The sequence below is a fragment of the Musa acuminata genome, chromosome BXJ1-3 (assembly GCF_036884655.1).
Source record: "Musa acuminata AAA Group cultivar baxijiao chromosome BXJ1-3, Cavendish_Baxijiao_AAA, whole genome shotgun sequence".
Classification (NCBI taxonomy): domain Eukaryota; kingdom Viridiplantae; phylum Streptophyta; class Magnoliopsida; order Zingiberales; family Musaceae; genus Musa; species Musa acuminata.
Genome location: NC_088329.1, coordinates 174453 through 190196, shown reverse-complemented (window position 1 = coordinate 190196; position 15744 = coordinate 174453). Strand labels below are relative to the sequence as shown.

Genomic DNA, 15744 nt, shown 5'->3' with positions numbered 1-15744 from the left:
TAATAAATGCTGCTACGAATTGCAAAGACGACGACTCATGTTACAAGCCTTGAAGGGTGAAACTTGACTTTTGTTTGAGACAATAACAAGAATTTTGCAAGCTAAAGAAGGGCATAAAACATGTAACTGAACTTTTCACTATACTCCAGTTGAACTTGTGAACAGGTTACTTATACAGACAACTACTGAAAGGCAGTGATATAATTTCATGTGGTGATCCTGTATATTTACAGGCCACATCATCTTCTCTTCCAGGTTTCAAATAGATTTGGCATCAAGCACGATTATATATAACGATAAAAATTAACTTGTATGTAGCATGGATAAAATAACAGGTTATTTAGATGAGGTTTACTAGAAAAGAGGTGGATGCAAGGTGCGTGGGAACATACATCACACCATATTCTCTTAAAGGATAAATTAATATTAAAATTAAGTTGGCTTCTTCTAAGAAAATTCTTCAGGAAAATTTCTTAACTCAAATTCATGATAATGCTAAAATCCACATCCCCTGCAAATAGAACGTCAGTCGAGGAAAATCCATGTTTTGCTATGCCTGGGTGGTTCTGCTAGGAGAAAAAGGAGCACATCTTGAAAGTTGGAAACATTGTGCAAGACATCACCACCTATTCTTCGGAGGCTTAACTTTGTAGATCCGTATAATCCAGTTTGATGTTGTAAATGCCTCTTCCAGGTATTCAAGCTTGATGTCCTTGTTTCCAATTTCCACTCCTCTGGCACGATCATACCTGCAATACAGAAAGTTACAAATTAATTACTATGATGTGTACGATTGGTCGTGTGTAAAGATTAGTCGAATCTTGTACTGGACCAAAATATCTGGGCAAGACCATAATAGACATGGGAGTATAGATGTTTGCAACCATCATGTTAAAACACCATCAAAGATCATCTAACAAATGCTAATCAGGACCTTCCAGCAGCATAAGCCCTAAGTTCTTTGATATTCCACAATCACCACCCTGATTCTTAGCTCACAACTAGCAAGCTGCAGACACAAAAAGGATCTAAATCGAATGAAAGATTCAGGTAATAGGTCATCTGCCTATTATATAGATGGTGGGTGTGTGTGTATATATATATATATACATGCTGCTTGCAACTTTGTTATGATTCAAAGTATTACATGAAAAATAAAAGGCAGATTTTTTCTTGTTTTCTCTAGTTGTCCAACCCACATCAGCATTAATATGATATGATCCTACTTCACTTTCTAATCTTGGTCAGAATTCACCTCAATAGAAAGTTCTTTTGTTAGAATTCTCTTTGACATCTTCTTGGTATTTTAAAACATTTTCCCTTTGTCATGGACACCAGTTGGCGGTTCAGATTTGTTTCTCCTAATCATATATTAGAAAGGCCTAGTATGGTATTGATTTGTTTAGATTTGAACCATATATATAGTTAACCCTTCTCGCAGACCACACATATAGTCCAAATCTAAACAAATCAATATCATTCTAAACCTTTCTAATACATGATCAGGAGAAACAAATTTTAACCGCCAACTGAAGTCCACGAGAAAAGGAACACATTTCAAACAACCAAGAAGACGCCAAAGAAAATTCTAGCAAAAGAACTTTCTACTAAGCTGAATTATGGTCAAGATTCTAAAGTGAGGTAGGATCATATCAGATTAATACTAATGTAAGTCAGACAACTAGAGAAAACAAGAAAAAATCTGTCTTTTATTTTTCATGTAATAATTTAAATTATAACAAAGTTGCAAGCAGCATATTTATGATACGTTGATGATGCCATGTGAGCTGCTTGAAAAAATACTAGGGGCATTGTTAACACAATACTGAGTAATGTTCTCAAAAAGGTTGTCTTACAAGTTGATGTGTAAAGGCCCAACTATTGTAATGTCAATGAACTATTTTACTGGGGAAATCATATGATCTGCAAAACTCAAGCTCCTAATATTTATCAGATCATCAGATATGAACTCAGGCAGAGTCAACTATGCAGCTGCAGGTTTGTATTGGTGGACTGAGGCTCATTCTTACAAAAGTTACCACGGCTGTTGCAACATTAAATTTTTTAGTAATGAGGTAACAAATACAATGTAGGATATGGCAGATACAAGTAATAAAGCTCTATTTCATGCAAAAAACAGAATTTTGGGTTGTGTCCGTGCTAATTAACCGTAACTATTGGCCCAAAGCACAAAAGAAATTATGCCACAAAAAACAATTTATCACCACGTGTCATATCTGAAGATCACATAAACTGTCAAGATACCAGCAACCTCTTAAGTCTACCTTATCCTAATGCCAACTCTCTGCTAAACAACAAGTGTTTTATCCAAATTTCCTTTGTAGAGGATTTAAAAATAACACATTCTTAATTTAAACTTAACCAGCCAGCTCCACATTCTCGAGTACAATCTTTATGTTAAGAACAAATATTTGAAAATAAAATGACCATATGCTTATCCTCACTAAAACTGAAGATTTGATTGATTTTCTTTTGATCAGAAATATTAGTTATCATCTGAGTTACACACTACATTGCAGTGAACATATTAAGGATAAAATAAACAAATGGCTTACCCAGTAGGCTTCCCATATTCTGTAGTCACCTCTCCAAACCGGTAATAGGAGAGCTTGTACCTGGTCCATCAACAGATATAAGTTTGTCTAGAAACTATAGAACACCAAAAGCATTGTGAAAAATGGATGCGAGTTCTACTGATTTTATCACTGGCATTATGCATCTTCTACAAGTTCTAACAAGAAAAATAAGAACAAAGTCCAGGTTGAAATGTACAGAGTCCATATGGTTTGGCCCCCATGTGATAACAAGGTTTGGTATAGGACCATGGCAACCAAACAACTTCAAGATAAAGGATCAAATATGTATATCATAACTAATCCAATGATTCCGAACTACCTTTCTGGCCCAACTGTGTTTAGTTAATGTGTTGTGCATGCTTTCCCTTACAAAACAATGAACATACATGACGGTGATGACATGTTTTTAAAATTGTATTTAAGTACTAATGTTGGTGCACTCCCCAGCAAGCACCCACAGAAGCTTGTTTCCCATGCATATATGCCATCCAAACCAAAATAGTAGGCTTCATAAAGCTCATGTGTTTTCTCTGTAAACTTTTTATGCAAGCATTTCATACATCCATATATGCATATGCCCGTATCTACAGTCGATCTCCACAATCCATTAATCTCAAAGCAGACATTCAGCCTCCACAGCTAAATGCAGATGAATCTAGGCACACACAAAGATATTACATTATAATTTAATGGCTGGTCACATATTTAATGAATAATAATATAAATTATACTCATCCAATGGCTTAAGACTGTTATTTCATGAACTTACTAATTATAGTTGAAGTTCAGGTCTACATTAAATTTAATAGATGGTTGGTGAAGACTTTGAAGACTGCTAGCGGAAACAAGTTCAAACTTACATGAGACAGTTTAACATCTTTGGTGCAGCTCCCTTGTCAACACGATATTCACCATTCACAAGATAATCTGGTTCCTTTATTACAGGAAAAACTCCACCACCAATTCGAACCATCCAAAGAAATCTACAAAATTGGATCCGAAAACATCAGAAGATTCAATATGCATGCACAAAATACCAAAATTACCTGAAGCAATCATCTATATAATATTATAATGAAGAAGCCTGAGTTATAAATGCAATGATCAAATATGTGCTAAGCTAATGCCTTACTTGTTAATGTCATCTGAAGAATACCCAGTAAGACCTCCAAATACAACAAGTACATAATCTACATCCAATGACTGCATTATCTCATAAGCTTCATGCTCATATGATGACATTGCCCGCCCAACAGTGGCAATATGTGTATTGTTCCAAGTATTATTGTCCACAATCACAGTCCTATTTCCCATTGCAGTTATCTGGTAGCCATAGTCCCACCAGGACATCACTTTTGCATCTGGGGGAGTATTTTGACGAAGCCAATAATAGGCCTCACGATAATCATCAAATATGACCCTGCCACCATGGGCACCCCTGGCAGCCAAGACAATGGAAGGAGAAGAGTATGCCTCTGATGTGACCCAAGTGCAGTGAGTAGCATATCTGCTAAGCAAGTAAAATGCACCAAAAAGCACAGCAATAGCACCATTTTGTTGGAAAGGAAGAGATTGATCAAGCAATGCCTGCAACACAATAAAATGGAGATATCTGCCATATAAACATTATACATATCCAGACAAAATTTACATAAAATATTTATGAACAATGTCATTTCAACATAAGGAAGAAATTCTATTTTGCATTAGATACAGATGTCAAACAAACTCCATCATGAGACTGATGAAAATAGAATAATAATTAAGGACAGAACCATCAAAATAATTTATAATAAAAAATTAGAAGAAATAAAGCAGTACAAAACTTACAGCACCAACGTACATGAGAATATGCAGTAGATGTATAGTTCAATTGTGATAGATGCTGCTATTATATTACCAAGTTAAGGTGAACTTTGATGCTTTAGTATCATATACATTCCAGTGATTTAAAAAGCGCTAAACACCAAAAGGCGCCAAGCTCAAAAAACACCCAAGGCACTAGATGGTTGCCCAAGCGCTCGCCCGAGTGAAGTGAGGCTCAGTGATTTAAAAAGGCGCTCGGACGCTTGCCTAGGAGCTCGAGCGAGGCGAGGCAAGGCCCGAGCGCCTCGCTTCACTTCCAGGCGGCGTGCTTCAAAGAGGCGCCACCTGGGCGCTCGCCCGAGCCCAGGCGCTGGGCACTTCGGGTGAGCGCCTGGGTTAAACCAGGCGACCGAACCAAGATTTTAGGTCTGGTTCGATCTCTAGTAGTTAGTTGGTTCAATCGAACCAACTAAAACCAATATAAGTTGTCGCTGCCCAACCCTAACCTTGCTCGTTGTCGTTGCTGCTCCTGCTCCCGCTGCTAGCCGCTGTCGCCGCTCCTGCTCCCGCTGCTAGCTGCTGTCGCCGTTCTTGCTCTCGCTCCCGCTGCTCGCTGCTACTATCGCCGCTCGTCGCTCCCGCTGCCTCCTTACACTCCCGCTCCCTCTTTTCTCAATCAGCACCCCCTTACACTCCTTTTCCTTCTTCTCATTCAATATACTATTAACAATATATCAATAATAATATTTATATTTATTAGATTAATAATATATTATTTTGATTTTAATATATTAATTTTTATTTATTTAAAATTATTATATTTAAATAATTATATTTAAAATTTTAAATAATTATATTTATTAATTATATTATATATTTTTATATTTTAGCGCCTCGCTTCGCTCGGGCGAGCACCTAGCGCCTCGAGCATTCTTGGACCTTGACGCCTTTTGGCGCCTAACGCTTTTTAAATCACTGATGAGGCTAAAAATATAAAAATATATAATATAATTATTTAAATAATTTTAAATAAATAAAAAATAACAGTATTAAAATTAAAATAATATATTATTAATCTAATAAATAAAAAATACTATTATCAGTATATAATTAACAGTATATCGTTAATAGTATACTAAGTTAAGTCGATATGAGAAGAGAGTAAGAGTAAGACTGAGGTTGCTGATTGAGAGCAGCGGTAGCGGTAACAGCGAGCAGCGACAATGGCAAGCAGTGATAGTGGTAGCGGTAGCAGCAAGCGGCAATAACAATAGCGAGCAGCAATAGTGGCAGCGGTGAGAAACGATAGTGGCAGCGACAATAGAGAGCAGCAACAGCGGAGAGAGGTAGCGGTAGTAGAGAGGAAATATCGACGGCGGAATCACGAGCAGGGTTAGGGTTGGGGAAGTCGCGAGAGAGATGCTAGGAGGTTGATATCGATGCTTTAGTTGGTTCAATTGAACCAGCTAACGCAAATGCGACCAAACTAAACCCAAAACGCTGGTTCGATCGCCTGGGCCCTGGTTTAACTAGGCGCTCACCCGAAGCGCCCGACGTCTAGTCTCGGGCGAGCGCCCAAGCGACGCCTCTTTGAAGCACATCACCTGGACATTAAACGAGGTGCAAGGGCCTCGCCTCGCCCGAGCGCCTATTGAAATCGCGGATACATTCACAATCCAAGTAACATTGTCAGAAAAGGTATCTCTTTTAGTTTGTGATTGTTTACCAACTAATAAATGTCCTAAATCATGAAAATGAACAAGTATAACGACCAAGAACATCATCAACAGCCTGAAACATTGCATTGCATGTAACCACAGCAAAGAGAAAAAAAATCTTACCACATAGCTAGTCAAGAAAGCACGATCCTTAGGAAACAAATAACCTAAAAGAATGTTCTATGGAACAAACTTTGCATATAACATCATGATTCTATCTATTGCAGGACAGAAATCTAATTTTATTTTAGTACAAACAAGCAGCATTCTTCATAAATCAATCAAGTGTCAAAACAGTTACTCTTTTGCATTTCTAATATATTTTGGGCCTCCTAATACACCTATAGTCCTGAAGGACAGAAGGCATAGAGTAGAAGGTTGGCCCCAATTGCTTAATTGTTATTCAATTACCTATAATCCAGCAGATATGCATCTCATTATAAAACTAGCATTCCGCCATGAAGCATCCACGAACCAAATCTTGTTAACTAGAACACAATGGATGCTCTCTTTGTATTCTTTGTCCTAATGTCTATATTCCAAGTGTCAGAAGAAGGAACTGAATTAAGAGACAAGTTTAGATTGTAAAAAAGAAGCTTGCAGAATCATTCTGAAGTTTTATGAGGTATGCAGAGGATGATCTCAACTACCGAGTAAATTAGCTTAGTCAGTTACAAAGTTATGACCATTTACAGATTCAAAAAAGTTGATTTTTCAAAAAGTTCAGGATAGATTATGACACATAATTGTAATCTAAATGCTGCAAATGATTGGAAAATAATATGAATGTTAGTGCTAAAATATCTGGTTGTCTTATGACTACACTTAACATGATTAAGTTTTATTTAACAATATTCCAAAATTCAACTGTATATCTGATGGTAATATGGCTGTGCAACCTATGTTAATGCTTTATTAAAAATATTTCCAAATGCTGAGACACCTGAAAGAATAAATTATTTAAAAACACTATCAAGTTCAATATTTTATCATCATAACTTTCTGACCTAAATGGAGAATAACTAAAAATTGCATTGTAATATGCAATACATTCATCCAAATGGAAGACACTACCTTAGCTGAGGCCTTCAAGTTAGATGTCGCTTTGCTAGAAACTGTCAAAGCAGCCTTGCTCTTCTTGCGTATCAAAGTTGTTAGATTTTTTATCGTGGCAGAGATTGCGATAGCACTAATTAGGCAGACTGCAGGTGCAGCTACAAGGATCAAACGAACCATAACACTAGCGAAGTACATGCTTGTCAGGCCATACATGACTATGAATATAGTTGCATCTGACAACCGCTTAAAGCAGAAGTACAGGCCCGCAGGGAAAAGAATAAGAAGGATGTGGAAGTCAAACATAAAGGATGACCATGCTGTCGGTTGATGCTCTGAAACAGAGGCAATAATCGGAATATGGTCCTTCGCATATGTTGGATCAAGCAAGGAGTAAAAACGGCCTGTCCATGGAGAGATATAGCCGGATGCCATACCAATTCCAAGAGCAAGAGTACCAACACCTATTGCACATGTCAGAGTAATTTGCAAGAAGGACTGGAATAACTTTGTATCATTTAACATGTCCTTCACCCAGTATAGAAAGTAAAATACCTACATAAAAAACTGAAAATCAGGCTCATTGCAGTTAAAGTGGCTAAAGATCTATTAGCTGAACAGTTGAGCTAAATATAAAAGCATAACAGATGAAAATAGTGCTTCCATGATCATCCACATTACCAGCATCACTCACCATTAACATAAATCATATAGAAGCCTTAAGAAGCAAGAGTCACTATGCAAACATTGATAAATTGTGAGAAAAGCTCGCAACTAAGAAATAAGAACCATACAACATAATCCCCGATCCACAAAAAACAAAAAAGAATCATATTTTAGTAGTTGTACGTTCTTAAACCCCATTTTCTTGATGAATTTGGAATACTAAATTTTCTCTAATAGAGATCCAAATTCCAAGTCATATTTTCATCAAATTTTACGGATCAGATTTTGAATCTGGGTGGAAGATTTCAAGCAAGACATACATGAGTGGGGATTCATAAATTCTAGGAGCTAAAAATTCCAGCAATGCCCCTGAAATTTAAATTATAGGATCAAGAGGGCGACACTGACTTAGACGATGGGCTTAGAGGATATCTGGCTCGAATCCATACGAAACCCCCATATGGACAAGGTTTTGAACTCAATTTCTAGGAGAATTTGGAACATGTGATTTGAATATACTATAGGATTTAGAGGGTGAGACTAACTTAGAAGATGCCCCTGAAATTTAGATTATAGGATATAGAGGGTGAGACTGACTCAGAAATTCCAGTAATGCTCCCGAAACTTAAATTATACGATCTAGAGGGTGAGACTTACTTAGACGATGTGTTTAAAGGATATCTGGTTCAAATCCTGATGAAATCCCCATATGCACAAGGTTTTGAACTCAATATCTAGGAGAATTTGGAACATGCAATTTGAATATACTACTTTAAAGTTGGGATGACTATATCACTTAGGTTAAATTCACAGATGTAACAAAAAGATATTAATTAGGATCAGGTGATATAGTCATTCCACTATTATCGATCCAACCAGAAAAAAAAGGATATTGCCTTGGTAGACAAGTATAGTCATCAGAACAATATCTTTTAAAAGTAGGAACGGAACAAGAATTTTTCTGCTTGGAGAGGATCCACAGTCATCTTTTCTACCTAAAATTGCAAAGCTTTTTGATAATTGTTAAAACCTTAGGTGCTGAAATAGGCCAACAATGGGATGGCTAATGTAACTTTCCCAAGGTGCTACACTCAACTAAAAAACAGCTGCTCATAACCTATACAGAACAATCCAGCTACAATGCAAACCCGCAGATTTACAGAAATAACTACATGGCTTTACCCAGCCTTCTCATTATGATCCATTTATACAAGAGGAATCCATCGAGGGCCTTTGTATGCCAGCTTTGGTGCTGCCATTCTGCACTGAACTATCAGAACATAATGCCAATATCAAACATTCATTTAGCCCTAACTTAAAATGGAAATAACATTGTGTAGATGACAATAAATGTAAATTCACCATGTATGGGATCAGATGATCAGACTGAAGACTCTTAAAATCTGTTCAAATCTCAAACTACTAAGTGGCACAAACAGAAAGAGTAGTGATTTGCATGAGAAAGCACCTTCAGTATATGAATAAAGCAATTGCTAGTTCATAACTGCTTTAGGTGGTCCTAAAGTTTCAATTTTCTTTTTCTTGCAGTAAGACTTTAACCTTGAAGTGGAAATGGCTGATGGTAGCAGCCTTACTAATTCAATTGTCCTCACCGCAAGAGAATAACAAAAAAAATGGGCACTACTATACAACTGAATGTATAAAAATTAAATAGCTTCATGTTGAGATTTTAAGTCAGATTGAGATTGTATGAACATATTCAAAATGTATTGAAAAAAAGCAACCCTTCTAACATTCCTGTGGTCATGTGTACCAGGAAACAAGAAGCACTATCTTCCGAGCTGGGAGAATCTATGGCAGAATACTATTCATGTATCACTTTTTTGCTTTGGTCGCTGAACCAAATAGAAGAAACAAACAAATCAGAATCAGGAAAGAAAAGAGAAGCTAAACCTGCATCAAGAAAAACACCCCCATGGCCGCCATGTGCTCTCCAGATTGCACATGCTGGAAACCCACAAACCTGATCTGCATGGCGAGCATCATTCCCAGCACATACATGCAGTTATACGCGACGTAGAGCCGCATCGAATACCGCCCTGTCACCAGCAACACCAAAACATACAGGGGAATCAAGTTGATTATAAACACGTATCCTCCCCACGCCGACACCATGTAGAAGTACCCGAACGCCGAGGCCAGCGACCAAGCCAGCGATCCAGTGTTCACAGCCTTGACGAAAAGGTAGAACGTGAATAGAAGCGCAAAGATCGCGACCCCTTCGTTGTCATACGATCCGGCGACGGACCTCGAGATGTAGCCGGGGCAGATGGCGATGAGGGCGGCGGCGACCAGCCCCGCGCCAGCGTCCCAGATCTCCTTGCCAAAGAAGTAAGCGACGAGGGTGGTGTTTGAGGCAAAGAAGGGGGCGGTGAGGACACAGACTTCGCGGATGTGGACGGCAAAGGTGAGGAAGCGGAGGGCACGGTAGATGAGGGCAGCGGTGACCATGAGGCCGGGGTAGAGAGTGCCGCCGATGATGCGGCCGAGGGGATACCAGCTCTCCGAGTCGAACCAGTTCCAGAACTCATAAAAGCCGTTGCGGGTGAGGAAAAGGGTGGTGCGATAGTTGAAATAGGGGTCGAACTCGTGGATCATGGACTCGTAGCGGAGAACGCTGAAGAGGCGGATGGCGAATGCAAGGACGTAGATGAGGGCGAGGGCGGCGGAGCGGATCAAGAGCTCCTGCTGCTTGGTCTTGAGCTTCACGAGGGCTTTGAAGGGAGGCGGAGAGGAGAGGGGCGGAGGGGGCTTGGGACCATTCTCGGCCTTAGCGCCCATCGCAGCGACGGAGGAGGAGGAGCGAGAAGAGCAGATCTGGTTAGGGGTTTTGGAGTAGGGAGAGAAACCCTAGGAAACTGATCGGAGATGAAATCGGGGGTAGAAGACCAGCGGGGGAGTCTAGTCACCACTGGTGAGCTTTAGAATATTTGGGTCAGGATTAAGTGTCTATTTAAGCATAATTACATTACTTATCTATTAAAAAATATAGTGAGCCAAGTGCAGGAGAGCGAAGTTACGCACTTACTTTGACCTCTAAGCCAACATTGATTTTAATTGACACAATGAGTAAGTATATTTACAAGTAATCATCATCTTTTTTAGTTGATTAATATATATATATATATATATGTATGTATATATATATATGTATGTATGTATATATATATATATATGTATGTATATATATACCGGATATGAAAAGAAATATAAGTAATCTTCATTAAATTATTTATTGTGTATTTAACTCAAATTATCAAACTCCAAGCTAAGACGCGGTACGAATGTTGTCGCGGAATGTATATCAAAATTAGCTCGGCAAACTAAAACAAATCGGTACGACTGATGTACATCTAATTCCCCCTTTTCTGTTGAACATAACTGACATTAAATCTACCGATAGTTGTTAGTGTAGTGGATGCTGATCGGCAATGACGTACATCTAAAATATTATTATTCGAGTAGGTGTTCTCCCTCTTATTAGTTGCTTAGACAAAAGAGATAGCTATGTTATAATTATTTTTATTTTCATGCGGGTTGGTTCAAGTCAAATTAACGTGGTAAATGTAGGCTTTAACCCAATTTTTTTTGTCTTTTTTATTTACTTTTAGGCTTAACCCAAACATCTTTTTATTAGATAGTCCTCGGATGGATTTCTCAAATATAACATACTAGAGAACATTGAGGATTCGATCGAACCATATAATTGGATTAGAAAGACAAAAAAAGAATGAATCGATTAAATAAAATATATATAATTTTATAAATATAATTATGATTATTTAAATATCATTGACTTTATTTTTTTATAATTATTTACTTAACATGATATTTATGTCAATTATAAAATTAGAATTAATATGATAAAGAAAGAAAGTGATATCTATGGCTTCTCTCTTCTAGCTACACCCTCTCAACCTAAACATCCCTTTGATTCTCGAAAGCTTCAAGTATGACAGATGACACTATCAGCATGGCTCAAGACATAAGGTACTCTCCTAGGGATCTTGTGGTCAGAACATATCATCACCATGATCATAACTTAATCTCTCACGATCTATGTAATGGCCACATGTCAGCAAGTCGGCCATGACTCCTCTTCGCTGTAAGCAACTATGATTTGATCACCACTGTGAAGTTGCATATAGATTTGCTTAGATTCTCCCACTCACCAATGGGGTACATACAGGGCATGTACATTAGTTGAACCCTCGTGTCACCATATGACAAAACACCAGTGTAACATTTGTCATCGCACCCACCGTTTATGACTCTTCGTGCACTTCCACACTTGGTCACTTTACCCTATTACACTATCGCACCTGACTTTGTGGCCCTTCATGCACCGCTTACACTTAGTCACTTGATTGTATCGTTCCATCGCGCTTAGCCTCGTGACCCTTTATGCACCCCATGCCTAGTCACCTAACCTTATTGTGCCACCACCCCTGGCCTCATGGCTCTTTGTGCTCTCCCGCACTTGGTCACTTGACCCTTTCGGGCCATTGCACCTAGCCATAAAGCCCTTCGTACGCCCCAACGCTTGGCCACTTACTCCACCATGCCATCACATTTGACCCTATAGCCCTTCATACAACCCCATGTCTGGTTATTCGACTTGCAGTGCGCCACTTACCATAACTTCTAAATCCTCTACACATCGCCACCCTAAGTTTTCTTGAACAAGTGCATCATCATCTACCGAAGCCTTGACTCTTTAACCTCACATACGACTCCAATAATTATTGAAACTATGTTAATGTATTGAAGTATTTTCATTTCTTCAATAAAGCTCATTTAATAAAGCTTCTTCAATAATTGTTCTTATCTTCTATTATTTTCTTCATGGTATCAGAGTAGTGAGAAAAGCAAAATTTCGCTCTTGCCTTTGGCCAACGACCAACGTCGTTGAGAAAAGCGAAGCTTCGCCCTTGTCTTCAGCCAACGACCAATGCCGCTGCAGCCACATTCCTAAGAGGCTCCACGGCCAATCCTCATCTTCCTCACCACGGTAGCCTTCGCTGATCAGCCAATAGTCGGTGGACTTAAGGAGAACGAAGGGTGGACTTAAGGAGAACGAAGGGAACACCTATGCCCTCATAGCAACAACAATCACAACAGTAGCAGCGATCTGCTCTTGCCCTACTCACAAAGTCTCTCGCTTATAAATCATTCTTTCCAACTATACGAGGAAATCTCTCTATTCTGTTGAGAGAAATCCTCTATTCTACTGAGGAAAATCCTTTCTCCTAATTTGTATAAATAGGAGAGGGAACATATTAATGTATTGAAGCATTTTCATTTCTTCAATAAAGCTTCTTCAATAATTGTTCTTATCTTCTATTATTTTCATCAATCATGCCTTCTTAATGCACTTCATGGTGGTACCATAGTCAGCCATACTCTTATACTTCACCATTATTGCTAGTGCACCAAATTGGTAGAAAACCCAATGAAAGGATCAAGTCAAATTAACTAAGTCGAATAAATGGACTCATACCGACTTAAAAAGAATTTCGGGATCATATCCCATATTCTCTTAACCAACATACCTTAGTGAATAATAGTTCACTAAGGTATGGTTATAGTGGATATATTATAGTGAATAATTTGACTCATCCCTACTCGAATTGGCAATACTACTCAGCCGGGGAAGTGAGGGGCATATGTTATAGTGGATATGATATGGTTAATACGTTAGTATTATATACAGTTAATGTGTCATCTTTTTAATCGCTAATGTCATATAGTACCCTATTGGGAAATCTTAGGGGCGATATCACATACGTAGTGGAAGAACAGAAAATAAAATCCCCAATTTCCAAAGATATATTGTCGTCGTATGAAGATTGATGCATAAAAATCTACGAAATAGAAAACCACATGTGAGATAGATTGTGTTACATAGGAATATACGGGAGAATAGGAGAAAAAGCAAAAATCTCTAGCCTATAAACTATTAAAACCCTCCTATTTATAAAAGTCCCCTATCAACTTAACCCTAATGGATCCTCCCCTATTGGGTATTGGATCTTCATCCAACCACACAAGTCTCTTAGATTAATAGATCTCTATCCAATAATCTCTCATGGGCTCTTATTGGATCTCATCAACATGATCCAATAATTCAGGGGCTTATTGGATATCTAATAAGATAAGGGCGTCGATGGATATCTCATATCCGAACCTCTACTTATCGCAATGTCTATCATATGTGCGTGTGACCCTCTAGGCTCAATATCGAGTTGGTTATGAGTCATACTCGTCATAACTCCTTTTGGCTCATAAATTATTATCTCTATAATAATTCACTCGACTCATCGACTGCGGAGATACTAGGCCACTACGTCGCAATCCCTAGACGATACAAGGGAATCCAATCGATTGGACCTATCTGTCCTCAATTACTGTGTACCTATAGTCTCTTATTTATCTAATATCCTAGAGACCGTATACCGGGCATGGTGCTGTCATACCCATATAGTTTTTACTCGAGTCCCGCTCTAATTGAATTCTCTTGGAGAACTCTTTCTCTCTCAATCCGAATGACCATAGCTAGAGATTTGTCTAAGCAAGAACATATGAGACATTTCTCTAAAGACACCGAGAGTGAATGATCCTCTATCGACACTCAAGAGCCCTCGTAAGGTTGACTATCGCTCCCGATGATCGGTTGTGTTAGATCTGAGATATCTAAACCTATAAGTCTGGTATCAAAGAGTGGAGCACTTGTATAGGACATCCTTGGTGTCTCAAGTCCAAGGTTCATATACACCATTGAGACTATGGAATCGTTGTTTGACAATAAGGTATCATCAACCATTCAGCATTCCGTAAGCAGATTAATCAGTGAACTCATTCCCCAATGAGCATCTATATTATATCCCTAGTATCCCTACATAATGAGCTATGAGACCAGCTGTATCCATGACCAGTTATCTAGATGTGTCTCTCGAGTAACCTATGATCGGAATTATTTAGGATCTATGTTTAAAGACGAATCAATCTCATTATCGTGATCTCATCATGATCTGATTCTTATTGCACGGATCCTAGGACATCACAATTTAAATATTAAAAAAAAATATATATAAGTAATAAATAATATAAAATAATAAATATTAAAATATAATAAATAAAAAGACCGGGTGTTAAATCATGATTAATTTGTAAAGTACCTACGACTAGCATACCCAACAATAGTAATCTTTATCTCTAGATAAATTATAGACATATATGTTGTAGTTAGATTTATGTGAATAACATAACTAATTGATAAATAGCATAATATTTATTATAAGCAATTGCCATTAACTAAGGGCAACCATCTTGAATGGATGGTGTAACACAGGACCGCCTAAGTACGTGCAAATTTTATTTTTAAAATAAGAGGCCCGCTAGACTAGTTCGACCTGTTTAACTAGTTTGGTTGATTGACTAAAAAAGAAATCATGTTAAATTTGTATTGGCTTCAACTCAAATAATTCAAAATAGACTTTCATGTCAGATTTGATGATCAAGAATCGACTTGTACTATTGCATATGATAAAATATTGATCTCACTATAATAAAATAAAAATAATCAAAATATAGTATCATATTACTATCATTACTTGATTGAATTAATCAAATGACAAACATAGTTTTGTTGCCCATGGTCGTGTACAGGGAGTGTTCAAACAGTTCGAACCGAACCGTTAAAGATCAAATCGAACCAAAAAAGAATTCGATTTAGTTACAGTAAGATATTCTAAACATTTTGAGACCTATCTAACAATTCAAAATCGGTTAATCCAATTTGATTAATCGATTTTTAATTTTAAATAATTTATAAAAATATATAAATTTAAAATGAACTGGTTGGATGAACCGGATCAATT

General features: G+C 37.8%; 1 protein-coding gene across 1 annotated transcript; it reads right to left on the bottom strand.

Moving 5' to 3' along the window:
* Positions 1-403: 403 nt before the first annotated feature.
* LOC103977308 (dolichyl-diphosphooligosaccharide--protein glycosyltransferase subunit STT3B) lies at positions 404-10774 on the bottom strand. Its single transcript, XM_009392795.3, has 6 exons — positions 9758-10774; positions 7196-7732; positions 3730-4184; positions 3458-3580; positions 2577-2636; positions 404-749 (listed from the first exon to the last, which is right to left on the bottom strand). The coding sequence occupies exons 1-6, from the start codon at positions 10643-10645 to the stop codon at positions 620-622; spliced, it is 2193 nt and encodes a 730-aa protein (XP_009391070.2). The 5' UTR covers positions 10646-10774; the 3' UTR covers positions 404-619.
* Between the last annotated feature and the right edge of the window lie 4970 nt (positions 10775-15744).

Excerpts from the sequence above, each read along its gene's own strand:
- LOC103977308 (XM_009392795.3), bottom strand. The coding sequence starts at position 10,645 with ATGGGCGCTAAGGCCGAGAATGGTCCCAAGCCCCCTCCGCCCCTCTCC. Across the intron at positions 4,185-7,195 it reads ACTTGAAGGCCTCAGCTAAG|GCATTGCTTGATCAATCTCT; the intron begins GTAGTGTCTTCC and ends ATTGTGTTGCAG. Across the intron at positions 2,637-3,457 it reads AAGATGTTAAACTGTCTCAT|GTACAAGCTCTCCTATTACC; the intron begins GTAAGTTTGAAC and ends TTGATGGACCAG.